This window comes from Pseudophryne corroboree, chromosome 1 (assembly GCF_028390025.1).
Source record: "Pseudophryne corroboree isolate aPseCor3 chromosome 1, aPseCor3.hap2, whole genome shotgun sequence".
Classification (NCBI taxonomy): Eukaryota; Metazoa; Chordata; class Amphibia; order Anura; family Myobatrachidae; genus Pseudophryne; species Pseudophryne corroboree.
The window spans coordinates 54,503,149-54,517,529 of NC_086444.1; the positions used below are offsets into that span (position 1 = coordinate 54,503,149).

The 14,381-nt window shown below is 47.5% G+C and overlaps 1 protein-coding gene across 1 annotated transcript in view; it reads left to right on the plus strand.

The window, feature by feature from the left end:
* The first annotated feature begins 221 nt into the window (after positions 1-221).
* TXNL1 (thioredoxin like 1) overlaps positions 222-14,381 on the plus strand; it is a 50,380-nt gene continuing 36,220 nt past the window's right edge. The window contains exons 1-3 of the mRNA XM_063959769.1: positions 222-481; positions 8,442-8,538; positions 13,309-13,482. Of these exons, the coding sequence (XP_063815839.1) occupies positions 384-481; positions 8,442-8,538; positions 13,309-13,482 (369 nt within the window). The 5' untranslated portion in view covers positions 222-383. The remainder of the gene's footprint in view (positions 482-8,441; positions 8,539-13,308; positions 13,483-14,381) is intronic.

Below are 14,381 nucleotides of genomic sequence, written 5' to 3' on the forward strand. Positions count from 1 at the left end.
CAACATTGGACGCTCGCCACGCATCGGGCTCGGTGTCTCGCTTCGCTCGCCACACTTTTCTATTCCAAATAGATTGTGACATGGACCCAGCCAGGGGGTTATGGGAAAGGTCCTCTGCACGAAGAGAATCTAGACGCAACCCTGAGATTGTCCTAGTCACTGTTGACGTCACTTCCGGCCGTGCAGAGAGCCCAGCGGGTCAGAGCGCTTTGCCAGGAAGTGAGATGGCCGCCGCGCGCGCAGAGTCACGCGTGCCGGCATTCCGCCGCGGTGCATTGTGGGGGGAGCAGCAGCAGCAGCCAGGGCCCGGCCGTGACGCGGCAGAAACAGCAGCAGCAGCCGCCGGTGTGTGAGAGACTGAGCGCTACACGGAGCTGCTGAACATGGTGGGAGTGAAGGTGATCGGGGCCGACGCCGACTTCCAGCCTGAGCTGAGCGCTGCCGGCTCCCGGCTATGTGTGGTCAAGTTCACCATGAGAGGGTGAGTGAGGGAATCAATGAGTGTGGCTCCCCCTGTAGCGCCGGCGGCGTCCGGGGCGCTGTACAACAGAGGGAGTGGATCCACTGCACAGGGGAGGGGTGCCAGTCCTTTCACACAGGGTCCTCGCCCCAAGAGCTGACAATCTAAATCAGATGTCTTATAGCCACATCCCCCAGTGTGGTCCCTCATTATTCTCTCCTAGCAGACTCAGGAACAGTGTACCCTGTGTGACTGTGATTTGTGCTGGCAGCTCATGTAAATGTTCTTATTGCTGTGTATATTCCGCTTATATAGTACAACAGGTGTGGGGTTGTCCTGTCCATAAAGGGTAAGTATACCCCCTGTAGGCTGCTGCACGGTCTGATCTGACAGCGGTGATCCTGTAACACCTGTGGTACCTGAACAGTCCGTACCTCCTGTAGACTGATTCTGTAACACCTGTGGTACCTGAACAGTCCGTACCCCCTGTAGACTGATTCTGTAACACCTGTGGTACCTGAACAGTCCGTACCCCCTGTAGACTGATTCTGTAACACCTGTGGTACCTGAACAGTCCGTACCTCCTGTAGGCTGCAGCGCGGTCTTATCTGCCATCGGTGATCCTGTATCACCTGTACCCTGCACAGTCCGTACCCCCTGTAGACTGATTCTGTAACACCTGTGGTACCTGAACAGTCCGTACCTCCTGTAGGCTGCAGCGCGGTCTTATCTGCCATCGGTGATCCTGTATCACCTGTACCCTGCACAGTCCGTACCCCCTGTAGACTGATTCTGTAACACCTGTGGTACCTGAACAGTCCGTACCCCCTGTAGACTGATTCTGTAACACCTGTGGTACCTGAACAGTCCGTACCTCCTGTAGGCTGCAGCGCGGTCTGATCTGCCATCGGTGATCCTGTATCACCTGTACCCTGCACAGTCCGTACCCCCTGTAGGCTGCTGCGCGGTCTGATCTGCCATCGGTGATCCTGTATCACCTGTACCCTGCACAGTCCGTACCCCCTGTAGGCTGCTGCACGGTCTGACAGCGGTGATCCTGTAACAGCTGTGGTGCCTTCACACTGCACAGTCCGTACCCCCTGTAGGTTGTTGGGCGGTCTGATCTGACAGCGGTGATCCTGTGGTGCCTGCACAGTCCATACATGTAACATTTGGCGTGGCTGATTATATGAGCATAGTGAGCAGGCCCAGAGTAATCTAATTATAAGGTTTGTGGACACAACTATTGTGAAACTACACATCCCAGCATGCCCTGCCACAGGTTTAGTATTCCCTAATAGCAAAACTGTGGCAGAACATTCTGGGAATTGTAGTTTCACAACAGCTAGAGAGCCACAGGTTGGCCAGGCCCCAGAATCGTTTCAGCCTCCCCCTTCCACTGGTAAACCACGGGGTTGATCAAACCCACAGCATATAACGTTTCTGTTTATACATTTACCGTCCTAAGGGATGAAATTTCCTGCCGGATTCAGTGGACTACAGTTGCATTATACCGCACAGTGCCCACAGTATACACATTATGCTGCACCGTGCCCACGGTATACACATTATGCTGCACAGTGCCCACGGTATACACATTATGCTGCACAGTGCCCACGGTATACACATTATGCTGCACCGTGCCCACAGTATAAACATTGTGCCACACATTGCCTGCCATTATTAATGTTATCCCACAGTGTTCCCCCAGTGCGCCACACAGAACCCCAGAGTACTTACCTTTTGTGGTAGGCTACTGCTGATTTCCTTGCTTCTGGACGGAGCAGAATGCTTATCACATAGAGCGGCTCCCAAGTTCCTTAAGCGTCGTGGATGTGATATAACAACATAATCCGGCCCTGCATCTGCCCTCTGTTAAAAATAATACAAAAAAAATTGAATGAGAGCAGCTGTCATTGCAGAAGTCACTTTGCTTTAGAGAGAGACTGGTTATATGTTGTATTACAGTAGTGGATGAGGGACTGTAGAACCCTCGCCCCTCTGATTCAGTATCAAGGTGATGGTCCTCCCCTCCTCCATTCACCTGTCAAAAACCTTGATACAGAGGATATTTAAAAGGCTCTCACTTGTACATAGCCCTGTATTGTCCATGGTGCTGAAATAATGACCTCTATAGTACAATGCCTTCTTTGTATGGGTTTTTTGTGTTCAGCTTTGTAGTTGGAACTGTTGTATTTAATATAGTTGTATAGATGTCAGGATGATGCAAGCATTGGGTGCCTAAAGTGGTGCATTATTCAACCTGTCATTATTAGTGTTTATCTCTAATAGGCCCTACACATTACGCGATGTGCCGCCGAGGTGCCCAACGGTCGATACGGCCGGCGGGGGGGGGGGGCAGTGACGGGGGGAGTGAAGTTTCTTCACTCCCCCCGTCACCCGGCTCCGTAGACTTGCAGGCAAATATGGACGATCTCGTCCATATTGGCCTGCATGCACAGCCGACATGGCACCAGCGATGAACGAGCGCGGGGCCGCTCATCGCTGGTGCCTCCACACTGCACGATATGAACGTTATCTCGTTCATATCGTGCAGTGATGGCCAGTGTGTAGGGCCCATAAGTCGTCACAGGACAGTGGTGAAAATAGAGCATACATTTTTGACTAAACTAACAATATTGACGAAAGACTGGATGTTATGTAATATATCGTGGCTGGGCCGCATAGCAGCTTTGAAGATGGTCCTGCTCCCCAAACTGCTTTATCTATTTAGGACTATCCCCATCCTATTATCTAATGCCTTATTAATCAAATTTAACTCTGTACTAACCTGATATGTGTGGAGAGGCAAAAAACCAAGACTGGCCCGTAAAATTTTATCCTTACCAAAATCGAGGGGTGGTTTAGCTTTTCCCGATTTACATTTATACCAGATAGCGTGCATTTTGGCCCCATTAGGGGCGTGGTATGAGACGGATGCTCCTAGAATATGGGTCTCCTTGGAAAGGGCCTCTTATCACCTCTCCCTTTATCTAGTGTTTTAGGAATGCCCGCTATTGAGAGGCCAAATCTATTTTCAGGATTGGCTGTGGTGCAATCCGCACGTAAATCTTGGCTGACTTTGGTAGGGATGTTACCGGAAATCTCTCTCCCCCGCCAGACTTCCCACTGGACGGAGTGGCGGGTCTAGTTCCGGATTTATCATTTCGCTTATGGGTTTCCCAGGGGATTAGGACTCTTCAAGATGTGATGGAAGGGGGTAATTTAATGTCCTATGCCCAACTACAATCTAAATTCTCCCTCCCAGGGGTGATTTCTTTAAATATCTTCAGCTCCGACACTGGTTGCAGAGTGTACCCATGCCACATGGCAGATTACTACCGATTCCCAAATATGTTCACTCCCTGATTGTGAGAACCGACCGCAAAGGTACAGTCTCCAGATGGTATGCCCTACTCAACTTCCCCCCCTCCCAGACTAAATTTAAGTGTCAGGTGAAGTGGGAATCTGATCTGAATAGTGTCCTGACAGAGGATGAATGGCGTCTGATATTTGACTCCTGTTTTCGTTTGTCTAAATGTGTATCACACATAGGGGTCGATTCTATTCGGCAACTTAAGAATAGCGCCGGGAATTAGCTCCCGACGCTATTCAATTCAGCTCCAGTTAAGTCGGCGATGTCCCGTTCTCGCCGACTTAACAGGTAGTTTTGTCGGGAGAACGGGCATTCTCCGACTTAACTACCCGCGGCGATGCTGATTCCCGGCAGAATCAGCCTCGCGCCGGCCGCGAGGCAGCACTTTTGTCGGGTTTCTTCTCTCATCCCCCGGGGATGAGAGAAGAATTCCCGACAATTGTGGGTCACTAGCAGCTGAATTGAATAGCGTCGGGAGCTAATTCCCGGCGATATTCTTAAGTTGCCGCATAGAATCGACCCCATAGAACAGTTTTATAAATTAATACATCGCCAATATTTCACACCAGCCCTCCTCCATTCCATATGGCCAACTACCTCTAATGATTGCTGGCGTTCATGTGGTAACGTTGGGACGCTCATGCACGTGTTTTGGTTATGCCCTTCGGTTTCGGCCCTTTGGTATCATGTTTTTGATCTTATCTCTAAGATTGTAGGCTTTCCAATATCTCCCCAACCTACATTAGCCCTACTACACCTCTTTCCCAGGTATATCCCCCCTCACACTAGATATGTCTTGGGCCACATTCTATCCACCACAAAGTCGCTATTGGCACCAATTGGCGCTCCCCAGTGATACCTACGGTCTCTGCTATTGAAGCCACAGTTCAGTCTCACTTTGAGTTTGAGATGACGGGCGTAACTTTTACGTCAGGAAACGCCAAGCTAACCGCAAAATGGGCGCCGTGGTGTGACTATAGGAAGACACGGCCCCCTTGAACCACCTACCTGGCCTTGATAGTCTACTTCCAATCTGGAAGTTGTAAATCTCGGGTCATACAACCCTTGTTTATAGTAAAATGACACTTCAGAGAGGCCCCTTAGAATATAGACTATTGGATTCGCCAATTTTGGGACAGTTAACCTTTGTTACTCCCGGATAAGGGATCTCCTTTAGGAGATGATATCCGTTGTTTATTGTACCCAATTGCCTCTTGTGGTGTAGACTGACACGAAGTATCAAATTATTGCTAAGAACTCTACTCGTTTGTATTGTCATGATGCAATGTCTGCTCCCTCTCCCCTTCCTTTTTTCTTTCTGTAATCCTCCCCCCCCCCCCCCCCCCCCATTTTTTGTGAAAACTAATAAAACTTTAATCTTGAAAAAAAAAATCGAGCATACATAAATCAGAGGTATACAAGGTAGAGAAAGTAACTGCAGATATGAAAACAAAGGGTGAGGGTGCTTTGGTGTGGGAAGTATAGGTGGGAGTAGGGTAGTTTGGCAGGGTGCATTAGTGTGACAAGTATAGGTGTGAGGGTGTGTTAGTATGGGCAGTATATGTGGGAGTATGGGAGGTGTTAGGGTGTGTTATACCCCTTTTCCACCTCTAGCACTGGTCGCAGCCAGGAGCCTGACACGGCTGCGACCCGTGCAACAGCCCCCTTTCCTACAACGCTCACCAACCTGGCTGCTGCTGACGTGGCAGGGGCGGCGCTGGGAGATCACATGATCTCCCAGCGCCGCCCTTCCATTCACTGTGAACGGGAGCCGTGTCGCATCGACACGGCTTCTGTTCACACTACACAGTGAACTATGCTATAGTTGGGAGTAGGGTAGGTGTTAGTGGTATAGGTGGGAGGGTGTGTTAGTGTGGGAAGTATAGGTGGGAGTAGGATAGGTGTGAGGGTGTATTAGTGTGGGTAGTATAGGTGGGAGTAGGTTAGGTGTGAGGGTGTGTTAGTGTGGGAAGTATAGGTGGGAGTAGGGTAGGTGTGAGGGTGTGTTAGTGTGGGAAGTATAGGTGGGAGTAGGGTAGGTGTGAGGGTGTATTAGCGTGTGTAGTATAGGTGGGAGTAGGGTAGGTGTGAGGGTGTATTAGTGTGAGTAGTATAGGTGGCAGTAGGGTACGTGTGAGGGTGTATTAGTGTGGGAAGTATAGGTGGGAGTAGGGGAGGTGTGAGGGTGGATTATATATATACACACTGCTCAAAAAAATAAAGGGAACACTTAAACAACACAATGTAACTCCAAGTCAGTCACACTTCTGTGAAATAAAACTGTCCACTTAGGAAGCAACACTGATTGACTATCAATTTCACATGCTGTTGTGCAAATGGAATAGACAACAGGTGGAAATTATAGGCAATTAGCAAGACACCCCCAATAAAGGAGTTGTTATGCAGGTGGTGACCACAGACCACTTCTCAGCTCAATGCTTTATGGCTGATGTTTTGGTCACTTTTGAAAGCTGGCGGTGCTTTCACTCTACTGGTAGCATGAGACGGAGTCTACTACCCACACAAGTGGCTCAGGTAGTGCAGCTCATCCAGGATGGCACATCAATGCGAGCTGTGGCAAGAAGGTTTGCTGTGTCTGTCAGCGTAGTGTCTAGAGCATGGAGGCGCTACCAGGAGACAGGCCAGTACATCAGGAGACGTGGAGGAGGCCGTAGGAGGGCAACAACTCAGCAGCAGGACCGCTACCTCCACCTTTGTGCAAGGAGGAACAGGAGGAGCACTGCCAGAGCCCTGCAAAATGACCTCCAGCAAGCCACAAATGTGCATGTGTCTACTCAAACGATCAGAAACAGACTCCACGAGGGTGGTATGAGGGCCCGCCGTCCACAGGTGGGGGTTGTGCTTACAACCCAATACCGTGCAGGACGTTTGCCATTTGCCAGAGAACACCAAGATTGTCAAATTCGCCACTGACGCCCTGTGCTCTTCACAGATGAAAGCAGGTTCTCGCTGAGCACATGTGACAGACATGACAGAGTCTGGAGACGCCAAGGAGAATGTTCTGCTGCCTGCAACATCCTCCAGCATGACCGGTTTGGCAGTGGGTCAGTAATGGTGTGGGGTGGCATTTCTTTTGGGGGGCCGCACAGCCCTCCATGTGCTCGCCAGAGGTAGCCTGAATGCCATTAGGTGCCGAAATGAGATCCTCAGACCCCTTGTGAGACCATATGCTGGTGCAGTTGGCCCTGGGTTCCTCCTAATGCAAGACAATGCTAGACCTCATGTGGCTGGAGTGTGTCAGCAGTTCCTGCAAGACGAAGGCATTGATGCTATGGACTGGCCCGGCCGTTCCCCAGACCTGAATCCAATTGAGCACATCTGGGACATCATGTCTCGCTCCATCCACCAACGCCACATTGCACCACAGACTGTCCAGGAGTTGGCGGATGCCTTAGTCCAGGTCTGGGAGGAGATCCCTCAGGAGACCATCTGCCACCTCATCAGGAGCATGCCCAGGCATTGTAGGGAGGTCATACAGGCATGTGGAGGCCACACACACTACTGAGCCTCATTTTGACTTGTTTTAAGGACATTACATCAAAGTTGGATCAGCCTGTAGTGTTTTTTTTTTCACTTTAATTTTGAGTGTGACTCCAAATCCAGACCTCCATGGGTTAATAAATTTGATTTCCATTGATAATTTTTGTGTGATTTTGTTGTCAGCACATTCAACTATGTAAAGAACAAAGTATTTAATAAGAATATTTCATTCATTCAGATCTAGGATGTGTTATTTTAGTGTTCCCTTTATTTTTTTGAGCAGTGTGTGTGTGTGTGTATATATATATATATATATATATATATATATATATATATATATATATATATATATATATATTATTAGTGTGCAGCGACGATATCTGTTAATTCTGTTGGCAGAAAAGTCAACTTGTTTTTCAGATCACTAGGAATATTACTTTAGTGTAGCAAGCTTTACATTTTCTGGTTTAGTATAATTTTTATTAAGCAAATTGATTCCATTAAACCAGTCACTAGTTCAAATTGTGATTCCACCATTTCTGCACATTTAGAATTTACAAAAATTTTTGGGGTCTATTCAATTAATCCGACAAGTCGTAAAAACAGCATTTTCCGACTTTTTTAAGGTCGAATCTGGATTCGACCTATTCAAGTCTGTTGCCGTTTTCCGACTTGTTGGAAAATACGTGTATTGGTGGATTAGCTGCGGATCCACATATTTTGTCGAATTTCTGGCTTTTTCGACAGGTTTTTGGCCCGTTTTTGACATTGCCGATTCGACTTGAAAAGAAAAAAGTCGGATCGGCATTGCCGAAAACGGGCTAAACCTGTCAAACGCACAAATTGAATACGGATCCGACACTAATTGAATACTGCTCTTAGGGGCAAATGTACTAAGCCTTGGAGAATGATAAAGGGGATAGAAAGTACCAGCCAATCAGCTCCTAACTGTCATTTGTCAAACACAGCCTGTAACATGGGAGCTGATTGGTTGGAACTTTATCTATTTCCACTTTGTTTCTCTCCACGGCTTAGTACATCTGCCCCATACTCTGGTACTAAACCTGTGAGATTCAACTCACTCTAGTATATTCCTGTTCACAGGTGTGCCCCATGTGTGAGGATAGCTGCGGTGTTCACGTCTCTGAGTAATAAGTACCCACAAGCCGTCTTTCTGGAAGTAGATGTCCACGTGTGCCAAGTAAGTCAGGGGTATGTTTCATTCCTGTGCCTCATACTCTGTTTCCTAATTCATGCCCACTGCCACTTGTCACAGGGTGGCTCAATATTGCCAGTGTGGTCCCTTCAAGCATGACATGGAACCCAGTAGGAAGCACATAAAATATTTGTAAAGTGTATTTTCTGATAATCATTAAAAAATGTTTTGTATGAATCTTCGCTTTCCACAAAACAATTAAAACGCATAGCGGAGCAGTTCTCTGTTCAGTGACTGTACAACCACTAAGTGGCGCTGTCCTACTACAATTAGGTCCATGTATTTATTTGGACAACTGACACAATTTCTTTAATTTGGGCTCTGTACGCCACCACTGTGGATTTGAAATGAAACAACGGAGATGCAGCCTTTCAGCTTTAATTCAAAGGGTTAAACAAAAATATTGTATGAAACGTTTAGGAATTTAAATAAATTTTATACACAGTCCACTATCTTCAGGTGCTCAAGTGTAATTGGATGAATTAACATAATCAAAATAAAATGTATCCAGTTACCCGCGGTCAATGACTGCAAGTAATTGTATCGCTGGGGGCTATCCTATTAGACCCAATGCAGCGCTCTTCCCCCCCCGGAACCCATGGGCAGCTCCAAATGCTGTGTTTCCTCCTTTTGTTATGCTTTGTAATTGTCTTTAGTTTTTTGTTCGTGGGTCTTTCTGCCTTTAGTATTGACTTCAGCAAGTTAAATGCATGCTTATTCGGGTTGAGATCAGGTGACTCACCTATTGCAGAATATTCCACTTCTTTCCCTTAAACTCCAGGATTGCTATCACAGTATGTTTTGTGTCATTGTTCTTCAGTACTGTGGTTCACTGTCCAGTCAAATTCGGCAGAATCTAAGTAGACCGTTTATCCCTATACGCTTCAGAATTCATCCGGCTGCTTCTTTCCCATCAATAAACACTAGTGATCCCATGCCATTGGAAGCCATGCATGTCCATGCCATCACACTGCTTCCACTGCGTCTTACAGATTATGTGGCATGCTTCGGAACATGAGCTATTCCAGACCATCTCCATACTTTTTCTTCCAGTCATTCTGATACAGGTTGATCTTAATTTAATCTATCCAAAGAATGCTGTTCCAGAACTGAGCTGGCTTTTTTAGGTGGTTTTTGGCAAAGTCTAATCAGACCTTCTGTTCTTATGGCTTATGAATGGTTTTAACTTTGTGGTGAAATCTCTGTATTGTATATTATCCTTTATTTATATGGCGCCACAAGTGATCCACAGCTCCAAATTACAGAGTACATGAACAAGTAAGCAAAACAGTGACTTAAAGTTCAAGACAATATAGGAGAAGTAGTCTGTATCTTCTCTTTATGGTAGACTTGTATAATGATCTGCCTATCTCCTGGAGAGTGTTCTTCACTTTGGCTGGATGTTGTGAAGAGGTTCTTCTTTACCATGAAAAGGATCCTGCAATCATCCACCACTGTTGTCTTCCATCGATGTCCGGACCTTTATATGTTGCTGAGCTCACCAGTGTGTTCTTGTTTTTCTCAGAATGTGCCAAACTGTTGATTTAGCCACTCCTAAGGTTCCAGCTATTTCTCTGATGGATTTTTTGGTTTTTGCAGCATAAGGATGGCATTTTGCAGGAATTATTTTGATGGCATTATTTTGCAGCATAAGGATACCAATATCTCTATCACTGTTGACAACACCACCATCATCTCCATCGTTCCTCAATTCCGCTGCTTGGTCGTCACTCTTGACTCCTCCCTCTCCTTTGCACCCCACATCCAAGCTCTGGCACAATCCTGTTGTTTCCAGCTACGCAACATTGCTTGCATCAGGCCATTTCTCTCCCAGAGTGCAACTAAACTTATCATCCACTCACTGGTCATCTCACGGCTCGACTACTGCAATGTTCTCCTCACTGGTCTCGATTGCTCCCCTCCAATCTGTCCTGAACTCCGCAGTTACGCTCATCTTCCTCTCCCGCCGCTCCACATCTGCCACTCCCCTTCGATAAAATCTACACTGGCTCCCATTCCCCTACAGAATCCTCTTTAAACCCCTCACATACAAGGCCATCTCTAATTCCACTGCTCCCTACATCTCCAGCCTCCTCTCCCTTCATACTCTCTCCTGCCCCCTACGGTCGACCAATGACCGTCGCCTCTCCACCGCCCTGGTCACTGCTTCACATACTTGAGTTCAAGACTATGCCCGTGCTGCACCCCTTCAGTGGAACGCACTCCCCCGCTCCATTACACTCTCCCGGACCTTGCAAAGCTTCAAACGGGCACTAAAAACCCACCTATTCATCAATGCATACCTTCCCGACGCATAACCTAGTCCTGAGGCTGCTCCTCCATCCCCCTGCCTCGTGCCCTGAACATCTCTGCTTTCCTTACATCCTGCCATCAGGCTACATCACGCTTGCTTGCACCTCATGTCATCTGTCTGTCGACCTTCCCACTAGATTGTTAGCTCTTCAGAGCAGGGCCCTCTTTCCTCTTGTTTTCTAAGCCCTCTTCTTGACACATTTCACTCGCAGCTCTCTCCTGCTCAGCGACCATCTTTACCCCTCTTTTTCTCCTGCTGGTAAAGGCTCATCTCCATCTATGGCCGCCAGCCCCAAGTAGTACAATGATCACTCCCTCGCTACTTACATCTTAGCTGTATTATGTATGAGAATTGTGCTGCTCTGTTACCTGTACTCTATTTCTGTTATTTATTTACTGTAATGCTAAGTTTTGTCTCCCTGTACTGTCCTTTGTACGGCGCTGCGAAACACTTGTGGCGCCTTATAAATAACCTATAATAATAGAGAGCTCCTTTCCTCCCATATTGTGGGTTCACAAATGCTAATGTCACACAACTGGAGCTTTTGCCTGCTTAATTAATAAAGAACTAACAAAGGAATACCCCCGACCTGTCCATTGCGCAGCTTTTGAGTCCATTTTCCAATTACTTTTGGTCGATTGAAAAAGAGGGGGCTACCTATTAAACAGCTGTAATTCCTAAACCCTGTCTCCAGTTAGGACGTGAATACCCTCAAATTAAAGCTAATAGTCTGCACTGTATTCACTACATAAATGTAACTGAAATATGTTTTCATAAACCACTAAAATATGAAAAATTTTGAGTGTCCAAATATATAGGGACCTATCTGTGTATATTATATTTTTTATACAGTAGGGGGGAATTCAGAAGTTTGAAAAATCGATTGGGTGTCTGTTTTTTCCTGTCTATTAGACACCCAACTGACTTTTCAAACAATTGAATATCCTCCTAGGTGTTTTGACACGTAGCAACTGGATCCCACGCTTTATGGCTCCTGTGCTACATAAGAGTCTCCATAGACACCAGTGTAGGACATTTGTATCCAAACTGCAAATATGTATTTATATAACAAACATCTGGTCATTTTGATTATGCTGTTCTGCAATGCCAGTGATATAGGGGGTCTATTCATTATATGAAAAATGTGAGCAGAGATACTTTAGTATCCAGCTCACTGCGAGTAGCAACGGTGGATACTAAAACACCGGGACACTTCAACATTGCTGGGGGGGATCAGTATGTGATCCCGGCGGTCATTATACCGACGTCGGGATCCCGGCCATTAGAATGTCAGCAGGGGTGGCGAGCGCAAAGAAGCCCATTGCGGGCTCGGTGATTCTCCCTCTATGGGTGTCGTGGGGAATCACCTACCTTGCTGGTATTCCGGCGGCGTTATGGTGCCACTGGCGGGATCCCAGCGGCGGTATTACGACAGCAAGGATCCTGTCCATTGATATGCTGACCGCATACCTTGTTGGGGTGCGGAGGTGGCTGATCCGAGAATCAGCTGTTCATGCGATCCCTATCGCCACTACTTTAGTAGCGGTGACACTTGGCACTGCAAAGTCTGACTCGTCAGTGCTAGTGTACATGTGCGAACTTGAGTTTGCACATTAAGCCCAAGGGTAGGGAGGGGAACAATGACTGATTTGGATGGCTTACTGTAGACATCTGCCCAATACCATTGGCAGTCCTGTGCCAATATCCAGGGTTGGCAGTCTTTGAGTTCTGTTCACTCAAGAGCAGGATCTCAAAGCAGAAAGGGGGGAATCTAGATGGAGGAGAGACAGCTCTCCAGCTACAGGAAATCGGCTGCGACGCTGACTGCTGAAATAGGAACCTCTGCGGCAGGGGAACCGCATGTTGACAGGATTCTCTCACATCAAATATTGCAGTTCTAGTACTGCTTTACCTTTTCTCTTTTTACATTTTACTTTTCTTCTATATGGTATGTTACCAGCCCATCAAAATGACGGCACAACATAACAGTGATGTCAGCTGTGCGCGCCCGAACGGAGCAACACTCAAATTGCTCCATCGGCACCATCTAGCGGCCACCGTCACGAAATACACTTTATTTCCCACTGTAGAAGTGATGAGCAGCGTTAGTCTTTTATTATATAGGATTTTCATTTAGGGTTGTTTCAGTTAGATGCAGAGAGGGCAAGTTGCTGTTGTAATGGTGTGGAAACGCCCCCAGCGGCCCCGCAGCTCGCCTGCTCTCGCTCAGGAGTCATGGATATTGTACACGGCCCGGACTCGAGGATTTTTGTACGCAGCCCTATGGAGCTTGAACAAAAATCTGTGAGTCCGGCGGTACCGTAAGTGTGGCGTATTTAATTGGCCCCTTAGAAATGTATATTAAGTTGTTATGTATTTACTAAAGCTGGTCCTGGTAAATGTCTGTATTTTTGTATTTAAATGTTATTTTTCCACCCTAGGCAACAGCTGCTGCCAACAATATATCTGCGACTCCCACGTTTTTATTCTTCCGAAATAAAGTAAAAATTGATCAGTACCAAGGAGCCGACGCTGCTGGATTAGAAGAGAAAATCAAACAACACTTAGAGAACGATCCAGGGAACAACGAGGACAACGATATTCCAAAAGGCTACGTACGTTTTAAATAGTGTTTTGTTTGTTGTGAAACAGTTTAACTTTACAGTTATTTCTCCTTCATCCACTAGGGGACACTGGAGGATCATTACGGTGGGGTATAGATGGTGGTCAAATGGAGCCGGGCACTTTAAATTCTTCAGAATTGTGACTGGCTCCTCCCCTCTGTGCCCCCCCACAGACCAGTTTTGAAAATGTTCGCGAGGGAGCCGGTCCTCTCTCTCGGCTTCTCCAGAGATATTTTCTATTCTTAGACTGAGGATAGACAGGCAGCCTACTGCCCCTGCCTGTCTGCTACGTGGGAGCTGCCGGTGGGACTTTGGCACAGTTTCTTTAAACTGCACCTATTGTCCTGGCTACAGGGACATCCGTCACGGTAGTACTTGTACAGCACTGCGTGCAGTGACTGCTAGGGTTCCCACAGCCAGCCGGCCAGCAAGGCAGTGGGTGAGTATTTCACGGAGCTCTGACTAGCAGAGTCTCCGGCAAAGTTTCCTGCAGGGCACTGTGTCTCCCCGCGCTGAGTACCGGAGCCGCTCTATACTGCGGGGGTACTTCAGCGCTGGCCGCTTGGAAACAGATCACTTTTGAAATTCCCGCTTAGCGCGGGGGGCGGAGCTAGGATCCAGAGCGGTGATCGAGTAGTGGCTTCCTTATCTCTCACGCTGAGTACCAGAGCCGCTCTGTACAGCGGCGGTACTTAAGCGCCTGCTGCTGATGGAGGAGCACTTTCAAATTTCCAGCTTAGAGCAGGGCGCCAGAGGTGGGGGGCGGAGCTAAGCTCCGGGCGGCTGCGTCTTTATCCAGGCTGGTCGTCGCCATTAAAGACGCTGCTGGAGGCTACTGAAGAGTGCGTCTCTACAGTGGAAGTGCTCTCAACAGACCTTGGAGGCTCAGC